The sequence below is a fragment of the Microtus pennsylvanicus genome, chromosome 1, assembly GCF_037038515.1.
Source record: "Microtus pennsylvanicus isolate mMicPen1 chromosome 1, mMicPen1.hap1, whole genome shotgun sequence".
NCBI lineage: Eukaryota > Metazoa > Chordata > Mammalia > Rodentia > Cricetidae > Microtus > Microtus pennsylvanicus.
The window spans coordinates 211,614,087-211,638,245 of record NC_134579.1 but is presented as its reverse complement, the minus strand read 5'-3'; the positions used below and the strand labels follow the sequence as shown (position 1 = coordinate 211,638,245).

General features: G+C 42.9%; 1 protein-coding gene across 1 annotated transcript in view; it reads right to left on the bottom strand.

Moving 5' to 3' along the window:
- The window catches only part of Tulp4 (TUB like protein 4), a 164,358-nt gene that overhangs the window by 13,055 nt on the left and 127,144 nt on the right, over positions 1–24,159 (bottom strand). Inside the window, exons 7-12 of the mRNA XM_075950539.1 lie at positions 23,731–23,897; positions 17,713–17,937; positions 16,490–16,724; positions 7,213–7,357; positions 4,508–4,652; positions 2,733–2,826 (exon numbers count right to left, since the gene is read on the bottom strand). Of these exons, the coding sequence (XP_075806654.1) occupies positions 2,733–2,826; positions 4,508–4,652; positions 7,213–7,357; positions 16,490–16,724; positions 17,713–17,937; positions 23,731–23,897 (1,011 nt within the window). The remainder of the gene's footprint in view (positions 1–2,732; positions 2,827–4,507; positions 4,653–7,212; positions 7,358–16,489; positions 16,725–17,712; positions 17,938–23,730; positions 23,898–24,159) is intronic.

The window sequence follows — 24,159 nt, the reverse complement described above, 5'->3', positions numbered from 1 at the left end:
TCTACAGAGCTAGTTCTAGGACAGCCAGAGCTATTAACACAGAGAAACCTTGTCTCGAAAATAAAAAACAAAACAAAACAAAAACAAAAACACCCAAGAAGAACATTTTTTTAAAATTGAGGAATGATTACAAACATTACTTGCCTCCAGGGGAGAAAACCTAGGTAGACTGTAGTAATGATGGGAGATTTGATCATTTTTTAAAAAAAGATTTTATTTATTTACTATGTATACAGTGTTCTGCCTCCATGTATGCCTGCAGGCCAGAAGAGGGAACAAGATCTCATTGCAGACAGCTGTGATCCACCATGTGGTTGTTGGGAAGTGAACTCAGGACTTCTGGAAAAACTGCCAGTGCTCTTAACTGCTGAGCTATCTCTCCAGCCCCAACTTAATAATTCTTATGAATACCTTTTTACTGTATGTCCCCTTTAATATAGCTTTTATACAGCTCTTAAGCGATGTTAAAAATTCAAGAAATTTCAGGGTCGGTCTCAGCATGGCTCTGTGTACCCCATGGTCATAGGTCTCATAGGTCTAGAGGTGACAACAAATGTGAGCAGGGCCAGGCACAGCAATGAGCTTCTGGGACCATCATCAGAGGATGTAAGTTCAACAAGGGGGTGGAAGACTAAACAGTAAGAGGGGAGGAAGGGGAGGATGGTGGTGGAGGGGGTGGGGCCAGGAGGAAGCAGAGAGTTCAGTAACAAACTGGCTGCCATAAAGAAAGAGGCTAATAAGGACTAAGCCAGACCCTCTTACAGTCCTCTTCCTCAATAAATCTTTATATTGCCCACACGCTCTCTCTCCCCCATCTCTCTCTCTATCTCTCTGTGTCTCTCCCTCTCTTCATGGGCTAAGTCTGTTCTAACTGAAGGAAAAATATTATTAAACATAAGAAATACTCACTTCCTAAGCCCATCAGCACATTATATGTTATATTTGAAAAGATTAACAACGTGACATGAAGAGTAGACTTTCTTGAATCCAAAAGTTGACTTCTCTAATATAAACAATAGCAACCATATGGACCAAATGATCTTTTTTAAAAAGCCAATGATTAATGGGCTGGAGAGTTGGCTCAGCAGTTAAGAGCACTGGCTTCCCTTCTAGACCCAGGTTCAATTCCCAGCACCCACATAGCAGCCCATAATTGCTTGTAACTCCAATTTTTCCAGGGCTCTGACACTCTCACACACATATGGGTAGGCAAAACACCAATGCACATTAAAAAAAAAAGTAAATGATTAGGAGAAAGGTGAAGCTTTTCTCTTGACATTCTACCAGCTCACAGTGGAACAGCATGGGCCCCAAAGACATCCACTACTCTGTTTTAGCAATCTTAGTGACTTAGCTGTGGATCTACTTATTGCAGGAGAAAGGCAGAATTTAATAAATAAATAACTTTCCACCCAGTTCTTTCTCCTGGTCTTTATTTTAGGAAGCCTACGTTCCCAGTTTACTGAGATGGAGGTGATGATAGTTAAACAGGTTGGTAGGACAGAGGTGGACACTTCTGTGATCATCAGAGTTTCCAGGTCATTGAAATGTTGTGAGGAATTTCCTGTATAGGCAAGAGAGTTGTACTGTGGAAGAGAACGGGTAAACAAAAAGGAAACTGTTCATGTGATAAAACTTAACATTTATTGCACAAACCAAGTGCATATTGCCACTTCATTTCCTCATCATATTATACGTAGCAAGCCTTACTATTTTTTGTGAGTCTGAGAACTAAATCCAATTCAATTTTATGTCCTTTGCTTTAATTTTATTTGAAATAAAAACTTCAAAATGAAAACTCTAAGCAAGTGCTGTTTTAATAAAAACATCTGTAGGCACATACAGTAGCAGTTATTCGTTGGCTCTAGGTGTGATGGTGTGAGCGATCACACCTAGAGCCTCAAGTATGCTAGGCAAGAGTGCTACCGCTACACTTCATCCTAAATGGATTTTTAATGTTTGGTGTTCAAGAATAATTTATTTTTTGGTCTACCTAAGATACAACTTCTGTAGACAGAATTCTTGAAGAACAAGCTCATTTGGGTGCAGAGAACACATACAAGATTAAGGGCCAAGGCCTATCTGGCCTCACCGAGAGAGGCAGCCCAGAAAATGGAGGGGGCAGGGACAGCAGCAGCACTGAGCATCTGAAGACCCAGAAGGAAGCTGGCAGGGAAAGGCTCTTGTAGCATTTCTACTTCTTCCCAGTCTCAGTGAGGTAGGTGCACTAATGAAGACCTAAGCCTGGGCTGGGCCCAGCCTCCACTCCACAGTTTTCTTCTGATGTTAATCAGATAAGGAAAACAAGAATGCTAAACACATACTGCTAACAACCACATTCATCACAGCCAGCTAACTTCTTGGTCTTCAATGCCCTTTCCCTTCTCTTTACAAGTTCCTGTGATTCAAGAACCTGGACACTGGAACTTGAATCTGCTCACAATGGCTGAGTGTTTAGAACTCTTCCAGTGCTTTTTCTGGAGAGTTCAGCTACTTTTACTAGTTTCATAACACAGAGTTTATAAGGAACAAAAAAAATGAAAGGGTCAGGGACAAGAAACAATGAGTACAGGTTTGTTTTTCTGACGTCACAGTGGCTAGAGTCAGGAGACAGACAAAACAATCCTAGACTGTCTTAAGAGCTCATTTTCTAATCTAAGCGGTCACAGGCGGAAACTCTAAGTTTTATTGATTTCTGAAGAAGGCAGTAAGAAAATGGAATGAGTCTTTACCTGCACCAAGGTTGGTTGGCAGGAACGCAGCCAAGCCCACAATCTTAAATTTGGTTCCCCAGATATTGGATGTGACCTGAGCAAGATAGTTGTGCTGTGGGGAGAAGAGGGAAGAAAAGAAAGAATCTCAGTCTGTTTTCATATTGTCTGTTGTTCACTTAGCACCAAGTGCTAACATGAAAAGTGTTGTAAGCAGACACTGCCAGAAATAGGAGAGATTAACTAGAGCATGATGGGCTCCCATGTCCAGTGGTGGTCCACTGTGCTGGGAGGAGTGCACACTGTTCCACCATGTCCATGTGTTCAGTTTGAAGGGGTCATCAGCAGCTAGAGAGACGGTTCAGCAGTTAAGACCATGTGCTGCTCTTGCAGAGGACTGGGGTCCCATTCCCAGCACCCACATCAGCTGACTCACAACCACGTCTAACTCCAATTCCAGGGGATCTGGCCTCAATGCGTGCATGTATGCACTTGGTGCACATAAATGCATACAAGCACGTATAAATATATAAATGAATATATCTTTATAAAAATTATTAAAGGGCTGGGGGTGTAGGTCCACCCAGAATGCATGAAGCCCTTGGTTGATTTCCACCACTACACAAACATGGCCCAGCCATATAAACCTGTGATACCACCACTGTGAGGTTAAGCTGAGAGGATCAGAAGTTCAAGGTCATCTTGCCTACACAACAAGTTTGAGGTTACCCTGGGCTAGAGGAGACCCTGTTTTAAAAAAAAAAAAATTATCTTTTAAAGGCTATCAAAGTTCAGAATAGTGATATATGTCTGTAGTTCCAACTAGTGAGGAGGATGAAGTAGAAATCTGAGGCCAGCCTGGACAAAATAGCATGGCTTCATCTCAAAAAAAAAGTAAGAAAATAAAAGTAGGAATGGAGGACTGTATTCTCAGCAATTGGGAGGCTGAGACAGGTGTCTACTGAGTTCCAGATCAGTCTGGGTTGCTAGCAATAGCTAAAACAAACAAATTAATTAATTAAAGCAGAGATTAATAACAACTTAATATAAAATAATGAAGACATAACCTAAAATAAAATAAATAAAACTTTAAAGGTAAAAAGGCCACCAAAGTGATGGAATATAATTTTGCTCATTTCTCCTTTTTTATCATTGATAGATTCTGCAGATGTCAGTTGAACTGAAACAATTATTGACCTTAAATCTCTCAATTATTCAATTTAAAATGAAGAACATTTTAAAAAGTCACTGCTATGCTCAAGGTGGGTGTAAGTAAAATACAGATGGGAAGAAGACAGCTCTTGGAGGAACTTATGACCTAAGGACGGATAATATGTCCATCCCTGGTTTGTATACAAAGGGTCTGAAGACCATCAGAAGGGGGTTAGGCACCACATCTGCTGGCTGAAGGCCAGAAGCCTTCACAGAGAAGGCACAAACTGACTTAGGGACAAACTGAGTGGGAGTAAAAGAAGGAGATGGAGAGGTGACTCAGGGCACAAAGGTTGAAGAAGGTGGGCAAGGCCAGACTGTGAGACTATGGCCAGCATTCTCTTCCTACAACTGAGGTGTTACTGCAGGGCTAGGAGGCAGAAGTGAAGAGGGAGTGGATCTCAGTCAGAGTTACCCAGGAGGAAGAGTCCAATAACAGAAAGGTACATGGAACAGGGCCACACAGTGTGCATGCACATGTAGCAATGAGCAAGACAGGCAAGTTGGGAAGGACAGCGGTGCTTCCAGGTAGCCTGATGTCATAGACAGCGTTGGAGGTGTCACTGTCAGCTATGCACTTCTACCTGACTCATGTCTTCAAAAGGAAACTCTCGCCGAGTCAGGCTGGGTGAGCCCATGGAGGGTTTGCGCATGGGCAATCGGGGAGACCGAGAAATCTCTTGAGCAGCCCGGGGCAGCTTGGGTGACTTGCGGGCCTCAATGCTGATCCTGTGGAAACAAGGCCAGAAGAGTGAGACAGGCACAGAGGAATGCATCTTAATCTAGAACTCTTCTTTCTCTTGATACTCAGCTGTTGATGTTGGCTCTTAATGCTCAAGGCCCTAATTTCCAAAGCACTCTTGGTTTTGATTTAGGAAAGAATGCCAACTAAATACTAAGTAATATATACAGAGATCAGACTAAGTGATTCATCTGTAAGAGCCTAGAGAGTGAACACTCACTAGCTATTGACTTACAGTATGTTTAGAGGTCCACATGCCTTCTGCCACAGGTCTGCAGAATCAGCCCCAGGAAAATGGCAGGAGGAAGACTGTTTCTCATCCTATAATCACTGTGAGTTATAAAATTCCTTATATGTCAGCCTGAATTTTAGCAGATTATTTAACACTGACACCTATAATATTTAAGTCAAATAACTGAATCCAAAGTTTCTCTATTGCCTCTGATTCCATGTTCTCTCTCTACTCCTTTGTCCACAATGTAAAGACACAGGTGTTTAACCCCAGTCTACTCAAGAGATGGAGCTATGGAACAACTCTGGTGAGGTTATCATGTCCTGTGAGGAAGGCACATGAAGCACCAGAAATACACTGTTTTCAAATTCGGTAAGATACTTCAGGCTCCAGAGAGATGGGAAGATGAGGGGTGGAGTAGCATACTAAGACTATCAGCTTGGCTGCTGTGCAGAAGGAGCTCCAGGGAGAAGAGAACAACAAAAGGAAAAACCTGTCACAAAGATATTTATAGACAAAATGTATGGCAAATGATCTCTCTGCTTAGGAAGTGGAAAAAGCCAAACACAATACTACAAGTTCATAATTTTACATGCAGTTTAAACAAACTTTAGATGAAGAAAAAAATCAATGAATCACATTACTGGAGAATCTGAATAGTAAAAATAATTGTTTTCTCTTCATTCATGTCATATTCAAATGTTAGTTTGGCTATAAGGCAGATCTGAGATTTAGTGTGAAAACTCTAATTTTAAAGCTACAGGAAGGAGGCTCATGGTCTTAGGATGGACAAAGATTTCTTAAGAGCAACACTGATTACAAATGAACCTCATATACTGGACTATCTAGCAAAATGTGTATCTGACATGGAGTCCTCTCCATGTTACAACTCAATAAAAAATCCAATAAAAAATTAAGGAAAAATCCAATCAGACACTTCACCAAAAAGGCAGCTGACACACACAGGGTAAGTGCTCAGCTCAGCATCATCATTCCCTAGAGATACCACAGTTAAACTCGGAGGTCAGCACCACTACTCATCCACCAGAACGGATAAAACTTTCCCAAAGTGACAACAGAGCCAGAAGTGAGATCGGGAACTGCTAGAATTCTTAAACACTGATGCGGAAATTTAATTTGATACACTCACCTTGTAATGCTACTTGGCAGTTTCCACTGAGGTTTAAAATGTGTCTAACTCATGACCCTGTAACTCCTTCCTAAGAATATATGCAAGAGAAATGAGTGCATATCTCCCAAAAGATTTGCACAAAAATGTTTATAATGGATTTATTCATCACAGTCCCAAATTAGGGACTATCAAATATCCATCGATTGGTAAAGTGGCATGTTGTTATAGTAGAATAATCCTACAATGTGACTTAAAATAAAAAAAAAACGCTAACAACTGATATCCATGATACTGTGCTGAGGGAGAAAAAAAGCTAAATAAATAGTACCCATATTCATATTAAATTCAACAGTAAAAAAAAAACTATAGCAACAGAAATCATACTGAATGCAAGAAACACAAAAGACCTTTCAGGATGATTGGGCATGTCCTTTATCTTGAACTGGTGGGGACACACTGGTGATCAATTGCCCAGTGAACCAGCTGTTTAAAAGATGGGCATCTGGCTATGTGTAGGGTAGTATGTTAATCACACTCTGAGGCTGCATGCTGTCTCAGACTGTAAACAAGCAAGAGTCTGTCCACTACCACCCGCAGCAAAGTGTTATCTGTCCAGTCACATAGCCATGACAGCAAGAGGAGGAAGATAATGCTCTTCCAGATGGTGACACCAGCTCTTCTGCTTTCAGACAGCGTTACAGACACAGAACTTGGCATTCTCTTCAATACAATATGTTTACTACAAAACATTGTTTTGTGAAACAGGAAGGGAAAACAACCTGGGAAGCAAAGGCTGTTCTAAGTCACCTACCCTCAGTGACCTAGGAAGACCTAGTAAAGTCTTGAGGCCTTAGCATGTGTCCTTCCTATCCCGGAGGAGAAAGGTGGGAAGGAAGGAAGGAAAGCTGTAATTATTCCAGACAGAATCGTGCAGAATGAAGAGGGATGAGAACACAAAAGCAAAGTTGATCTTACTGCTGGGCAAGTTTGAACTTCCTATCCCTTCCTCTTCTCAACATAGTCAGGTTCATTTAGATAGAAAAGGTTCTAGAATTGTGCATCAGTCTAGACCTAAGAGACTTCAGAATGCTTATTACAATCAGTTTCAATGGAACTCTGTTTCCAGAACCACCAAGTCATGCCACATTGGAGGCATAACAAAGAGATGCATACTGTTTGTTACCTTGGAAGTTTGGGCGATTTGCTAGCTCTGGAAATTTTGGGAGACTTCTTGGCAGCCCAATCATCACTCAGTTCAATGTCACTGGAGTCAGAGCAGTTGCAGCTGTCAATCACAGTAGAAATCAAGCTGTTTCCATAGATCTCATCTGTAAGAAACCAATTATCAGGTGTAAGCAGCTGTTACTGCTACATAGGATAGGCTGACTTTATTGGCTTCCTCATTATGACGGAGGTTGAAATAGAAAGAAAACAGTCTTTTTCCTTATACATTTTTATGCTCTTTTCTGAGCAGAAGTAGACAATTTCTACAACTGTTGTTAAAAATGGGTGATATTTTAGTGTCCCAGAAATATACAAAACTGTTCATTATGTCAAAAACTGAAAATAAAAAATTTACAATTGAGCCTCAGAACACTGAGGTGACTACCTACTTAGGCTTGTGCCAACTTTCAACTAGACTAGAAAGCTAGGTTGAGGGCATGGCCACAGACTTACTGGAACCTGCGTCTGACCTGGCTTCCCTGACCAATCCAGGGCTGCAGGAACTACCATCTTGCTGAGTTGAGTTCATGGCAAGGTCTCTGGGAAGATCTGTCTAGAATAATTCTGAAACTGCCATAGGCTATCTAGGGCCTGAAGATTCCAGGTAGTACAATTGACCTTGTCAGAGAATTGAAAGGGAGACTCTGGGCAGTGAGGACTTGCTCTATGGATATTTCATATGGAATCCACTGCTGGTAACCTTGCTAGTTGGCCAGCAGAAGGAATATTAGAGGCCCAAAGCAGAGGGTAAGACAGAAGGCAGAGTGGGCCAAGCAAGTAGACGCCCCACCACTGCAAGTCTCTTGCTCATTCCACCATCCCACATTCTCAAATTTCTGCTATTTGCCACCCAATCCCCAGTTTCACTTCATACCTCCTTTAACGTTAGTACCCATTCTTCAAAATTTGTTGTGCTGACAAAATTTCATGCTCCGAAGAGCCTCAGCAAGTAATCAAATTGCAACATTCAAAAATAATTAAATAATTCAGAGGAAATGACGTGATGCCAACATTTAAAACAGATGCTGACATTTCAAAGGATGAGTTTGTTAACTCAAGCTTATCACTGAGTTTCTGAGTAGAGGGGTAACAGGTGAGCAGGGGCGAGCCTCTCTGTAACAGAAAGAGTTTTGCCTGTAACTAAAAAAAGACATCGGTGCCCCGTCCATGTCACTTGTAACCCCGTTTTAAAGCTATTTACCAAAGCAGGGGCACATTACCTTGTATCTAGCAAGCCACAGGGCTGTGTCAGAACCTGACCACATGAAAAGGTCTAGTCCATACACAATGAACAGTGCTTTCTATGATTTAATGTACTAGTCACTGGACCAAAGGATGCTTAGCCATGACTCAACCAGAGGCAGGCTCAGGGAATGGCTGTGTGTGTGTGAACTACACTTAGGGAAATAAGTCACACATCACTCACCCATATTCTTCTCCCTGTTAGAGTTTCTGTCCCTAATTTTATTTCTCTTTTGCTCATAACTACTTTTCAACTGTATCTCCCCAGCTAGTAGGTAAGCCACACAGGAATAAAAGCTGACTGTCATGCCTGCTACGGGATTTGGTGAAGCTTACAGAAAAGATAAATAAGGTTAAACCACATGTTTCCAGAAATTCTGTAGCATTAATTCATCATGTAAGCTGTGACACAAACATCCAAGGTGTGGAGAAATGTGAACTGGAGTTGGTCTTTGAGAAACCAAAGACAACCAAAATATGCAACCTGAATTAGGTGTCTGGGCAGACAGGCCAGTCAGTAAAGTGCTAGGCTGCAAACATGAGGACCTAAGTTTGACCCCTAGCACCCAAGTAAGAGGCAAGGTGTGCTATGTGTGTGCAATCCCAGCCCTGGGAAGGTAGAGACAGGATGATCCCTGGGGTTCAGTAGCCAGACAATTTGATCTATTTGGCAAGCATCAGATTTCAGTGAGAGAAGGTTGTCTCCAAAGCCAAGGTGGATAGATGGCTCCTGAAGGACACTTCTGCTTTTCACATGCATGAGCACACATATGTACCCCCGAAAAGAATCTTCTCCAAAACTTATTTTAAAGAAGGGGGAAGGCTTAACTGGGGAGGGGGATTTTCAGAAGACAGGGTAAAAAAGAGGGAAAATGAGGGGGAGGGGACAAACAAGACCAGGGATATTTTAAAAAGTCACAAGGAAACCTACTATTTTCTAAGCTTTCTAAATATCTATATATAATTGGAATTACCTCCAACAAATGGGAATCTGCTTTGCTGGGCTCCCACACCTCTTACTTTCCTCGTTTTCCAATTGGTAAGATTGTCTACCATACGGTAGTCCTACTTGTCACCTACTGATCAAACATAATTTGTCTGGTTTCGTAGTCACACCCACTTTTGATTTACTTGACATTTAGATAAGGCACTGGACTTCAGAGTTGGTGCAGAAATAACTTGAAGGCTTTCCACTGGGTTTTGCATGGGCAGATACATAAATTTTGAACAGCCCATGTGAAGAATGTCATGAATCTGAATTGTGTCCCCTCAAAGTTCTACTTGCCATGCATCTTTATTTGGAGGCAAGATTTTTAAGGGATAATTAAGGTTTAATAAGGTCTTAAGGCTGGAGTCCTAACCACACAGGATTGGGACTGGTGAATTTAGAATAAGAAGAGATGCCTCAATGTGGGCACTCCGAGGAAAGGCTGTGTAAGTGTAGCAAGAAGGCAGTCCTCTTCATTAATAATATCCACAACAGCTCAAAAAATGGCATTAGTGCTTACTCTACCTGTTGATTATTAAAAATAGTTAAATTATAAGTACGTTTAAAATGTAAAGACTTTGGGGGGCAAACCTTACAAAAATAAAATGATACCTGTGTAGGAAAGGATCACAATAAAAACTATGGTTCTATGATGTGGGAAGGTCATTGGTTAATTAATAAAGAAACTGCTTGGCCTGATAGGTCAGAACATAGGTGGGTGGAGTAGACAGAACAGAATGCTGGGAAGAAGGGAAGTGAGCCAGATGCCATGCCGCTCCTCTCCAGGGCAGATGCGATGAAGCTACAGCCCAAGATGGATGTACACTAGAATCCTTTCCGGTAAGCCACCAGCTCGTGGTGCTACACAGATTATTAGATATGGGTTAAGCAAGATATGAGAGTTAGGCAAGAAGAGGCTAGATATAATGGGCCAAGCAGTGTTTAAATGAATACAGTTTGTGTGTTGTTATTTTGGGGCATAAGCTAGCCAGGCGGCCAGGAGCGTGTTGCAGGAACGCAGCCTACAGCTCCTTCTACAGTTCTACAAAATACAGAATTAATAAAAACTAACTTTAAAAGCTGAATAATCAATTTTATATAGTATTATTTTTTATCAAAGCCAGACCAAGAGTTTCTTTGCCGTTTTAATTCAGTATTTCTCAGGGAGGTGTTCACAGTGCCTAACCATTGGCTGCTGATGAAAACTGAACCCTTTTACTGAAAGCTGAGAGTATTAGTATCAGGAAAATACCAAAGTCCAGTTTTAGTTCTTAATATTTTCATAATGCCTCAGTATATCAGCTCTTCAGTCTTTCCAATCTAAGTGAGTATAATGCATTTTGATAACATAAATTCTTCATTCCCTCCAACTTCTACTGGTCCTAATCTCAAATTCATGCACACACACCCCCTTTCCGTGTGTGTGTGTGTGTGTGTGTGTGTGTGTGTGTATCTCCCCACATCCAGTTAGAGCTGTCCATAAACATGTGGGTGCAGACTTGCCTCTTGAACATGGGTAATCTACCAAGCAGCTCACCCCTGAAAACACAAACACAGGGAGAAAGTTCGTTCAGTGGCTAAGAGCACTTTTGCTATTGCTGAGGACTTAGGTTTAATTCCTACCACCCACACTGTAGTTTGAAATTATCCATAACTTTAGTTCTAGGTGATCCAACCACTTTTCTGACCTCTATGGGCACTAGGCATGTGCACCCACATGGTACACATGCATACATACAGGTAAAACACTCATACACATAAAATAAATAAATTTAAACAAAATTTTAAAAAGACAATGGATGTTCTCCTGTAGAAGTTGTCAACTGCCTTTAGCTCCTTAACTCAAGATGGAGCCTTTTGAACCGTCACTGTCCATACAAAAATGTTGATTTGTATGGTAGACAGGATAGTTCGGTGACTCCTAGATTTTTCTGTCCCCTCTTCCACAATGTTCTCTAAGTCCTGGTATAGAAGTTGTTTATAGATGTACAGAGGGATAGGCACTGTGCTGGTCTCTGTGAACTTGACACAATCCTGGGAAGAATTAATCTTAGCTGTCCATCAGACTGCCTGCAGCAAGCCTGTAGTGCACTTTTCTGATTAATGACTGATAGAGGTGGGCTCCGCTCCCATCCCATCCCATCCCATCCCATCCCATCCCATCCCATCCCATCCCATCCCATCCCATTCCATTCCATAGAAAGTTCTGGTACTTGAGTTGTGTAAGAAAGCCAGATGAACAAGCCATGGAAAGCAAGCCAGAAAACAGCACTCCTCTGTGGCCTCTGCCTCAGTCCCTGCCTCTGGGTGTCTTCTCCAATTTCCCTTCATAATGGACTGTGTGGGGACATGTAACTGAAATGAACCCTTTCCTCTCTTCTTAGTAAACTATTTTACTGCTGGAAAGAAACACCATGACTGAAGCAACTTATAAAGGAAGGGGCTTAATTGGAGGCTTGCTTATAGTTTCAGAGGGTTAACCCATCACCGTCATAGTGGGGAGCATGGTGGCAGGCAGGCATGGTACTGGAGCAGTAGCTGAAAACTCTACATCTGTATTCAAAGGCAGCAAGTGAGGAGAGACAGAAAGAGACATGCCCAGTGGCACACCTTCAACAAGGTCCTAACCGCTTAACCCTTCACAAACAGTTCCATTAACTAGGGACCAAGCATCCAAACCTATGGGGCCATTCTCATTCAAACCACGACACTCGCAAAGGTGCTTTCGGTCATGGTCTTTTACCACAGCAGTAGAAACACTAGGGACACCACCACCCCACAGCCACTTATTCTTTACATGCTGACAAGCTGTTGTTCTCTTATATCTCCAATCACTGCAAAAACAAACTTCTCTGAGGAGGAGTGAGAGCTGAATATGCTGTGAGTCTAAGCATGAACATTTAGAAGGCAGTTGAATACTGTATAACCAAACAGCAGTAGTGAATTCTCCTCTAAGGTCTATCAGTTCGCCAGCCTCAGGTTCCTGGTGAAGTTTACAATATCAAAGCTGTGTTTCTTCCTCCTGAGCAAGCCTCAAGTCCAATCAGGCACCTACTGGTTACCTCCAAGACATTAGTGCCATGTGTTGGCATATCTTGAGGGGCCAGTTGTTACTGTTAATTGCAGGATTTACAGCCACCCTTGGTTGCTTGCACAGCACCTAACACCATGTACAATGGCCATCAGGGACAATGTTTGCAAATCAGCACCAGCTTGAGTTCTGCAAGTCCTGTTACTGAAGTGTGTAGTGTCTTCAGCAATATAGTCTTGCCCTTAAGTTCTGGCAGGAAAACAAGAACAGCAGCAACTGGGGAGTCTCTCAGAACCCCATCCAGACTACTTGAAGGGAGGTGCCCAAGCCTAGTGCTGGGGTTTTATGTTAGATTTCAAGCATTGAGAGTAATCCTCTTAGTTTGGTATCCTTTACTAAGGCCCCCTTGGAGTTCAGCATCATCTTGACAGTTGCAGGTGTGGATGCTGTCCTCTAGGCTCTCACTAAGGTGCAGGTGGAATCTGTTGACATCAAAGAAGCAGCCCTGCTGGTCTCTGAATCACCTCTGAGAGCATTTCTGACTCTTGAAGGCAGGGTACACCACAAGCCAATACTGCTAACTATCTTGACTGGTGAATCCCCATTTCATTCGTCAACGTCCCTTTAGCTCAGATTGGCAGTGCCTCTCCGCTTTTATAAACTTCTTCATTCACAGGAAATGACAGCCCTGCCATGGCTCTAGCTTTCTCTTCCAAATGTGTTTTCTTATTTCTCGCAATACGAAAAGGGTGGGAATTTTAAAAAATCTTCAAATTCTTGATCCCAAAGGGTTAAAAATGACTTTCTGAGGTGACCTCATTCCTTTAGTCCACTACTATCAACAGTCCAGAGGAAACAGGTCACTTCTTCAACCATCTGATGACAACTGTCCTCAGTAAAATATCATCATATCAAAGTACCCCTTCCACACAACATAGGGCACACTCCGGCCAAATTCCTTGCATTCTGTAACAGCTTTTTCTCTAGCTTTCAACGACATGCTTATTTACCCAGTACTTGAACATCTCCATTTCCATTCTCTGTGTATTTTTTGCAGTAGCAGACATACCCACCTCAGTTTCAGAATTTACTCATCAAGAATCTTTCCACCAGAAATTGGTTTAGACCATTATGGAGGCTTAGACGCTCCAGGATGAAGATGTCACCACAGCTGGTTTCTGAGGTGAGTTTTTTCAGGCTTGTAGATTGTAGCCAGACTCTTAGTGTTCAGAGTCCCTTTCCATAGTGTGTGTGTTTAGAAAAACTGCTCTATCCCCTTTTTAATTCTAAAAATTATATTATTTTAGGTGTATGTGTGAGGGCATGTGTATGTCATGGTGTGCCGTGGAGGTCAGAGGAAACTGGGAGGGAGTCAGTTCTTTTTTCTATAGTGTAGTGTTCCAAGGGATCACACTCAAGTTGCCAGGCTTGGAGGCAGACATCCTCACTTCCTGAGTTATTTGCTGGTACTCCCACCCTCTTCTTATGAGGACACAATTTAATCCCAGGACTCAGGAGGCAGGCAAATGTCTGTGAGTTCGAGGCCAGCCTGGTCTAAGAGAACTAGTTCCAGGACAGGCTCCAAAGCTACGGAGAAACCCTGTCTCAAAAAACAAAACAAAACCTCACAAGGAACCCAGGTCCCACAGCAGACTTCAACAGTTATTATAAGAGCGAGTTCAGGACTTACAGTTAAATATACCTATCAGATGGCCCAAGGGCCATATCTTGAGAAATAACGCTATGCAGTCTAGGAAGGGTTAACTAGCTTCTTGTGATGAGACAGTCCTGGCTTTTCAAAGTTACAAATCACCTCCATCCTCTGAGCTACTTTATATATACCATTTATTTGCCAATTAGTCATACTGTGCCTTGTGACACAGCTTCTATTTCTGTCATGAGGTGTTTGAATCTGATGAACTTTTCAAGTGCTTAAACTGTCTTGTGCTCTAGCAGGGTTCACAGGGACTCAAGTATCATATAAAGTAGGCACTGACTTGGTGTTGTATTATTTACTTTATAACTTTTAATTATGAAATTATTAATATAAGGCCAGGCGGTGGTGGAACATGCTTTTAACCCCAGCACTCAGGAGGCAGAGGCAGGTGGATCTCTGTGAGTTGGAGGCCAGCTTGGTCTACGGAGCGAGTTCCAAGATAGGCATCAAAGCTACACAGAGAAACCCTGTCTTGGAAAAAAATTTATAAGATAAAATACTTCATTTCTCAAAGAAGTGTTAGCAACTGAGCAGTCTGTATTTGGATTGAGCTGACAGTATGAACATGAAAGAAAATCAGCCAGGATGCAAGTAAGTCTGGTCTTGGGAGACTGCAGACACTTCTGCAGAGGAATTCAGACACATGGGGGAGAAAAACAAGCCCTTCACTCAAGAGACCTTAATATTCAGTCTCTGTATCGGCGTAAAATAAATGCAATGCAGATATTAAAGAATATTTACCACTTTAATGAAAAACTTACAGAACCGAAGTTCCAGCATAGTACAGGAGGTAGGAAGAAAAAAAAGGGGCCGAGCAGCCTCCCTGCGTGCCCATTTATTGGCAGGCATTCGCCCGAGGCAAACCCCGCCCCCTAAAGGGGCTGTCTTAACCCTACAAGTCTCAGCCTGAGTTCTTAGAGCTATGCCTTGTGAAGGTCCCTGGGCGAGAAATGCAGAGTGAGAGGGACGCAGGCTCTGAGGTTCCTGGCCCCTCCCTGCGCCCTCCATCAGTCCACTATCCTCCCGAAGCCACTTGTGCAGCTTTCCCTTCCTGTACTTTCTGACTGCATGCCCTCAGTTCTTCTACTTGTTCCCTCTTCTGTTGGTACCAGTTGATCATGCAAGTCCAAAGTCAGGACTAATGATGAACAAATGCCTTTGCAAACTTTATTATTTTTTTGACTTTTGATTTTATATGGGAACACTAGTAGAGACCGCTGCCATGGATGCTGTGATAATGTCCAACCAACATGGTTGTAAATACTGGCAGTGCCAAGGGAGGCTTAGGGTGAAGAAGACCACTTGCTTTAGGAATTAGAAAGACCTTGCTTCAGAGACACAACTGGAACAGTGAATTGGCACTAGCAAGTGGCGAATATTAACTAATGAAACAAATCCAATGTAAACAATCTTGTCTCAAGGCCTGGCACTTTGGAATATAAAGATGACCTGTTCCCTCCTCCAGGGCAAGCAGGATCCTGGGAATGATGACTGCAGTGTGCCAAGCAGGACACTGACAGGAGATGGACACCGAGGTCAGTGCTATGCGTTCCGTGGCTGTGTTCACAGGGAGGTGGCAGAATCTGTAAGCTACAGGTACTAGCAGGTGTATGGACATTTGGCTGGCAACTAATTGGCACAAAGCCCCACAGTCCCTTCCTGTGGGGGTCTCAGCCTGGGATCCTGAAGAGAGGCCCCTTTAGCATGTCTAAGCACTGTTGCCCAAGGGGACTTCTACAAGAACAGAATGTTGTTTCATGCTGGAACTAATGGATCAGAAAGAAACTTTCACTAGAACCTAACTGAAAGCGAAACAGTGCAACAGAGGCAAAAGCATAAGGCTGAGGTGGATTGAAGGTTTGAAAAGCTGGATTCTGACACCCTCTGGGAAGGCAGGCAGAGACTTAATGTTTCTATTTCCCCAGTACTCCACTAAGGTACTCAATGGACACTTCACTCAGTGACTGTGAGAGGGTCTACACTCAGTGCCAGAGGACTACACCAGCAGCTTTCCTTGGCACGGGAGCAGACGCTTGTTCACCCTGATACCCATGGAATGCTGTGAAAACCTCCCAACAAGGGCATTTAGACAACTGTCCACTTAGGTGGGAATCAGGAAATGGAGCAGCTATGAGAATGTTCACACCTGCCAGCATGAGAGCATTTCTCAGAAACAGGTATTCTCAGTGCATGGCTCTAAGAGTGTGATATTCCACACCACAAAAGAAGGGCTGCAGTCCCTGCAGCAAGGGACCTACCTGATTTGCTGTCTGTCCGAGGGTCCATGATGACAAACTCTGGCCGCAGCTTGCTGATGCGTCTCCCTTTGAGAATGGGCACGAGCCCTCCCAGGTATTCAAGGTAGAGTGTGTAGCAAGGCCCACCGACCTCTGGGTCATCTTCTGTACGCTTCATGGTGCAATGCAGCCGCTCATTGCCAGCTGAGGGGTAGCTGACAAAGTCTCGCATATTGTTGGGGTCTGGAATTGGGGGCTAGAGGCAAGACAGAGGAGGAAAAAGCAGATCTGGGGTTCCAGAAAGTACAGAGCAGACTACTGGCTTCTGTCACAGCTACTCTTGCAGAGTAGAGGCCATGCAGAGGTCAACTTTCTGCTGTAGAATGGTGATTCAGAACTGTGAGGCTTCTAAACAATAAATAAGCCGGAGTCCCATGTTGGACAATGAACTGCAACAACCTGTGACAGCATGGACATCTATTTTTCTGACTTAATACACAAGAGTTGAGAACTGCTGATATACTATCGATATTGTAAGGTAATTTAGATAAGAGAACCATGAGACTCTAAAACTCTGGTTCACTAGGAGAAGAGTGATCAGTAAGTCTACCTAGAGACAGAATATGGAAAGGTCCTAGGGTATAAAGGTATAGTCACAGAAAGCTTCCTGTGAACAGAGACTGGCAGATCTACTTCACATGTTGCCTCTGTAGAGGTATTTTCTGGGTGGTAGTCTGTATAGGAGATGGCTGGGAGCGGCAGAATGTGGGAGGAACACAAGCCTGAGAACTGGTCTGAGACCAATCCTGACTAGTCTCATAACTAGCTACATAACAAGCTACTTCCCTGATATGAATTTGTTTCCTGATTTATCAAGTGGAAACAATGATGTTAGAGTCTGTGGGAAGTCAAGACTAAACAAAACAGGTACTTGGTATACTGTCAGGTACTAAGTAAACTGCTCCTTTGATCATCAGGATGACATACTAATCAAGCTGGCCATGAGAAAGGAAGCCAGTCACATAAAGCAAACCTCATGGGGACACTAATAGGAACGCCAGCCAGGCAGGCTGCAGACAAAATAAGGACATGCTGGTTTCTGCAAAGTGAATGCAGCCAGCCCCAGGCAATCTCATGGGGAAACAGAGAAGCCTCTGTGCCACCTCTGCTACCTGCAGTAGCTCTCCAGGCTCTGGTAGAAAGGCTAGGAGGAAGGAAGAAGGGAAAGGGTGGGAAGACTCTACCTTGATGGTGGGAATGAAGGCAGTGGATAGGTAGGAACAGAGTCGAGGGGGCAAGGTCAGCTTGCTGACATCCTTATCTTCTCGAAGGGTGCTGGCAATGGCCTGCTGGCACAGCAGCTGGAGGCTGGACACTCGGTGTTCTACACGAACCACGTACAGAGCTGGTCCTGAGGCCATAAGCAGCCGGGAGTCACGATGGCCCCAACAGATGGATATGATGGGGCGCTGCCGGAAAAAGAGGTGGGTCAGTTATTGTTTCAGCAAAATTAAGTCATTTGACAGTTTGAAAGAATTGTTTTGTTTTGTTTTGTTTAAAGCATAGCAGAGAATATTAGCTCTGTATGAACCGGTTGCTAAGAGCAGGGGCAATGGTCTCAGGGCACACTCACCTATACTTCTTACCATAGTGCTGATCATTTGGATCCTCAAAGTACCCAGTGATGCGCCAATGAATTAGAAGGTGATGAAGAGGTAAATCACACGACCTTTTTTCCAATCAATTTCCCCAAAAAACAGCACTTCAAGGTCAAATTAACAATGTATGTGGGGCTCACAGTCCTGAAACCTGGGACTAATCGCAGCTCTAAGCCTTCTACATTTTGAGTCAAATAGGAATGCTGTGAAGATTTAAGAGAAGGTAGAACCATGGTCTTCTGGGACCCATTAAGGCTACAACTCAGGAATTAGGTCACTGCTCTTCTCAACTATCCTCAAAGCAACGGGCCAGGAATGGCAAGCAGACTTCTCTTTGGAAAAGAGAGAGTTGGGTGAGCAGAGTTCCTAGGGAAGACTCTCGGGGTTTATAAGGATCTTCTCTGAAAACTCAAGCTGCAATCCAAATATGCATATGTTACAAACTTCTTGTACTGAAATAAATCTCAAACTCAAGATTATTATCTAAGCACAAGTATTACATAACCTGAGCAAGGCAGAAAGAGATGAAGGGCTGTGACAGAGAAACTGAGATTTGTTCATGCTGATCCATGCAGATAAGAGTGCTAATTTAATGAGGTCTCTAGGGGTTTCAGAGATCACAAGTGGAGTGTCAGATCTTTTATATGAATGACAGAGAGGAACAGAATTTTCACAACACTTTAGTGGCAAACATCAAGATAAAAGGAACACATAAAGACAATTCCTTAAAATAGCCCCTAGGGTCAGCTAATCCTGGTTTCAGGTTCAAAGCAAAATGCAAGGCTGAATATAACTTGTACATTTATCCACGAGGCTGGATCACAGCTCCCCAACCAAGGATGATCATGCATTTATTAGCTATGGATCCAGGAATTCAAATCTGAGGACTTCTAGAACATTTCAAGCTATGCGTCTACAATGAGATGATTCTACAGAGGGTGGACTAGTGGAACCCTTCAGCAAGGCATGATCACTGATACAGCAGACCAACGCTCTGTGTGTGTGTGTGTGTGTGTGTGTGTGTGTGTGTGTGTGTGTGTGTGATCATTAACTTCTGCAGCTACAAATTAGGGTAGAGGCTCTAGTAGCACCAGACTTTTATTTACTTAGTTGGTGGTGTTGGGGAGTCGTGCTGTGGAGGCACATGATGACTGAACTAAATCCCTAGCCCTCAGGCTTCTTTTTAAAGACACCTGCTTACCCTTTACCTTTGCACCCTATACCCACCCGGCATAGCATTCCTAACTTAGTGCTTAAGTCATGATATCCAGTCCTCTACTTGTACAACCTGACACACCTGCCGTCTTTCCTGCAGTTTCCACTCCTTTTTGATAGATGAATGGATCTGCTAGGCCAGCAGTAGGCAGACTCCTGCCCTCTCTCCTCCTAGTTCTGCTTTCCATGGAACTATTTCTGTATAATGGCTGATTATATTCAGATATAAAGTTATCCTAAACACGTATCTCTTTTCTTTATACCAGGAATTTACACTACTAATACAGACTTTCAGCTAAACGTGAAGTTTCAATCGCCATCCATTTTAAAGGAAGCACATCTTCAGACCCCACTATAGTCACAATAAGTACTCCTGTGAACTGTCTCAGTCCTCTCAACTGTCACACAGGCACTCCTGGTCCTGTTAAAACCTGAGGACAGAGAAATCAGGAGGGCTAGGCAATTAGTTCCAGCTAATAAATGGAAGAACTACAACTCTTGGCCCAACCCAATAAATGGTGCTTTCTACAAGTGGCCACCGCTCCTAAGTACTGGTGTCCCGATACAACGGACAGTCTTAAGACTGTGTACTGCCTCACTCAGAAAATCAGCTACCTGCCATTTTGTCGATTATGAAACCCCATTCTCTCCCTAGTCCATTTAGGTCAAGGCTATTTTACTGAAGAAACAACAACAACAAAACATGTTTACAGAAGAGATGACAGGACAGGAGAGACAGGCTTCACAGACAGCACTGACAATGAGCTAGTTTTGCATGGCAGGAAAGAATCCACAGGCTGGGTGGGATACAAGCAAGAATGCACCACCAAGGAGGATGAGCAGATCAACAGGAAAAAGCAGAACTTCTGCACAGTAAGGGAAGATGGTGTTGCTTCAAGCTGGGCATCAAAGGAAAAGTCAGAAAATCAAGGAAAATGTGGCCCTTGGCTTGAAGAAAGTAAGACAGTAAAGTAATAAATACATGCCAAACACATTCCACACTATAAGAGTTTAAGGAAAAGAAGGTCATAAAGCTTTGGGCAGATTTAAAAGAGCATGTTATCTAGTAGGTGTTAGGAATAGATTTCTTTGAACTGAGAAAGCTGAGCAAGACATTCTCTATCCAGGGAACAGAAGGCTGGGCAGACATGTATTCAAAGACAGAATCATGGGATATGTCTCAAGCTGAATTTGCAAATATTCAATTAAGTACAGAAGTCTTATGAATTTAGAAATACTGAAAAACTTCCCATCTTCTCCTGCCTGCCTGCTATGCACACATTTGAATGTGTCCCCAGATGCTGAATTAACCCTCATAGTTAAATGGCATGGCTGTTATTTGGACGTAAGACCTTTGAGGGACCTGGGGTTAGAACTGGTCATGAAGTGAGGCTGCAGGAAGGCACTGGCTTACTAAGAGGGGAAGGGACTCCAGCTGCTGTGCTCGTTCTGTCTTGTGTGGTGCCCTCTGCCATATTTTGATGACATCAAGGCCCTCACCAGATACTACACTGACCCTCCTAAACTCCTTATACCAGGTATCAGTGTTTCTGACTCTAGGAAGGGGAAGGAAACAGCACCACTGGCTCTGCTTTAAAAGCTCCCGGCTTCCATGTGGATTTCCTCTCAGTTTATTTTGCTCCCAAGGGCTCCTGTATTCTACTTCCATCTGTGCTTTTATCTACCCCCCCCCCCCCAAATCTGTCAGGGAACCAGTCGGAAGCTGTCTCATGGCTCCTGCTAAACTCTCTTCCCTGTGCATGTCTTCCAGGCTAACCATGTTGCCCCAAGCTCAGTGTCCACCTTGACTGGGGTCTTGCATATTTCTTCTTTTTCTGCCGCAAGGTCTTATTAGTTGCTTATGACCAAACATGTCTGTTTCATGTTACCTCCCATTCCTTATCTTCTTTGCATGCTTTGTCACTTTAAACAGTTAAAGTTCAAATATTTTACTGTACTTCAGAAAAAAAAAATATGGCTGCTCAGTCTTTATCTTTGCTGTTGCAGCGACATCTCCAGCATCTAGAACACTTAACACAGAAAGAGATGGTTCCATAAACAGTGACTGACTGAAAAAATATTTACAGTATAACTTCCCTCATAATGATAACACTCAACCTTACAACCTCCAAACCCAGTTTTGCCATGTATACATTCAACTGCTGTCCTGTAGGCTAACATATATCCCTGAAATGGTTCTTAATGACATTTTATCTCCTTTGCACCTGCTGCTTGCTAACTGAAGTCCATATTCTACTCTCTAGGCATAGGGAGTTCTTTCTGTATTTACCCTCTCTCACTATTTACTCCTTTGGCACTTAATCCAATTTCACTTCAGGATGAGGAATCTCTACTTGAATCTCTTAGTTCCACTTCCTAATTATCTCCACCCACATATCTGTCTGGACTTAGAGCTGACAGTTTGACTTGGCTTCTGGGTGAAGCACTGATGGGTAGACCTCGACCTTCAGAAGAGCCTGCCCATCAGGGGTTCCTTGTCAGGATGAACGCTCTACATCTTTACAAACAGCCATGACAACTGTAGGGGTGTCATAGATTTCACAAGCTTTACTGAATGAGGTAAGAGAGGGGAACCTGTTTCATGGAGGAATAATAGGTGGACGAATACGAGGGCCGTGATGAAAGGCAGGATAAAGTGGAATGCAAAGAACCGTGTTACAGTGGCTATATCTACTGAAAACCCACCTCAGATTCATTCTACTAGGGTTGTTCTGATGTAAGGGATGGCTGATAGGAGGTTTGTAATTACTATGGATCCTCAAAATGATATCTGTCCTCATGGAAGTACGGAGCTGGAAAAATCCCCACGAAAAGCAAGTCCCACTAAGTATTCCTTTTACCATTGTTACCACAGCATCTGGAAGACAATTCTAATTCAAAATCTGGAGCATATATCTGTGATCATTATGTATCTTCTTTAACTGTTTCCCAGGTTTTGGATTTTGTCTTCTTGTTTAGCTCTTACACAGTGGTACTTAAAAGCTTATGACAGCCACATAGTAACCTCTCAAAATATCAGCTATATCCATGGATCAATAAGTGAACAAACATTCTACTCTGCTCACAAAGATGTAATAGCAACAGACATTTAAATCTTATAAATAAACAAAAAAGAAAGCTTGATTAAAAAATGAGCAAAAGACTTGAAAAGCTATCTATTTAAAGATGCACGAATCCCAGAGAGATACTCAGTGCAGTGCCCAGCAGCACACAAACAAACATAATGTATACCCAGTGTGACATAAGAACACAACTTCCAGATAATAACAAACACTAGTGAGGATATGGAGAAAGTGTGACTCTTAGAAAGGCAGGTGGGGAGGTATAAACACGCAGCTCAGTGGAAAACAGTCGGTCATCACACAGTTAAAAGTGAACTTCTGGGTACATATCCAAAGAACTTACAGAAAGGTCTCAGAGAGGTGTCTGTACAGCCATGTTTACAGCAGGACACTCAATAGTCAGCAAGTGAGCTGGTATGTGACTTCATACCAGCACTTGGAAGGCAGAGGCAGAAGTTCTGAGTTCAAGAACAGCCTGGTCTACATATTGAGTTTTAGGTCAACCAAGGCTACAAAGAGAAACTCTGTATCAAACAAAACAAAACAACTGCCAAAGACAGAAGAAACTCAAATGTCCACAGATGTAGGAATGGGCAAACAAAGTGTATTATATTCAAATAATAAAATCTACTTAGCCATAAAAATGTAGGCAGATTCACCCTGTACACTGTAACACAGATGAACCCTGAGGGCATTATGCTGGAGGAGAAAAAGAAGACCCATTCCCTGTGATTCTATTTGCATGAGGCATAAGGAGCACAACTCACAGAAACAGGGGAAACTGTGCTGCTACAGCCTGGGGATGAGAAGATGAACTGCCAGAGTCCCTTGGTGGAAAAGGCTGCAGAACAAGCCATGGCTTTGTCTAACACTGTTCTCTTTCTGATGAGCCTTTCCCTCACTCTTTTAGCAACATCTATAAGCCTGCAGGCTAACACAGCCTCTGCGATCCACCTTACAGTCTGTCAATTCTATGGTTGCCTCTCGTGTTTACAGGAGGTATACGCTAAGTCTCTATGTTTCTCTTGTGTGCAGACCTAGAATTCAGTCATCTCAGGGTTTCCTGCTAAGTGGCCAGAACAGAAACACATCCCTCTATTTCTCTCTCATTTGATTTCAAAATGAAATCAAGCATTTTGGTTAAATGGTAAAAGATGTTTTCTTCCCTATTTCCCTGGTTCCTATATCATGAATCAATTGAGGAAAAAAGATTAAAATAAAGTTTGCCAAAGGTAACAACAATAACTAACACCTGATTATTCACCAAAGATGGACCGTAGCAACAGGTATTTTCAAGTGTCCTCACCTGCACAAGTGTGTCCAGTGTGAAGATGTGCTCCCCTCTAACATTGTAGAACTTGACCATGGCACTCTTCAGAAGAGGACCATTGGGCAGTTCGCTGAGCTGGGGCTGCTGCTCCATCCCAGCAACTGCCAGTAAGTCTCCTTGTGTACACCACTGGGCTACCACCTCTGAAAACATACAAAAGGGTTGGTTAGCATGAGGACACAGACAGATGACTGTTTCTTCAGCAGCTTTAAACATAGAGATCCCAGACAAAGACAACAGTGGCTCTTCCTCTTTCTTTCATGAAGGAACACCTCTTATGAGATAATAATTCTCTACTAAAAGCAGGTATTTATTACCTGGCTAGGGATTGCTGTGCCTCTGGAATGTAACTAATTCAGGGTGAATCAGATCTACTTGGTAGGCTAAGGCAAGAGAGTCACAGGT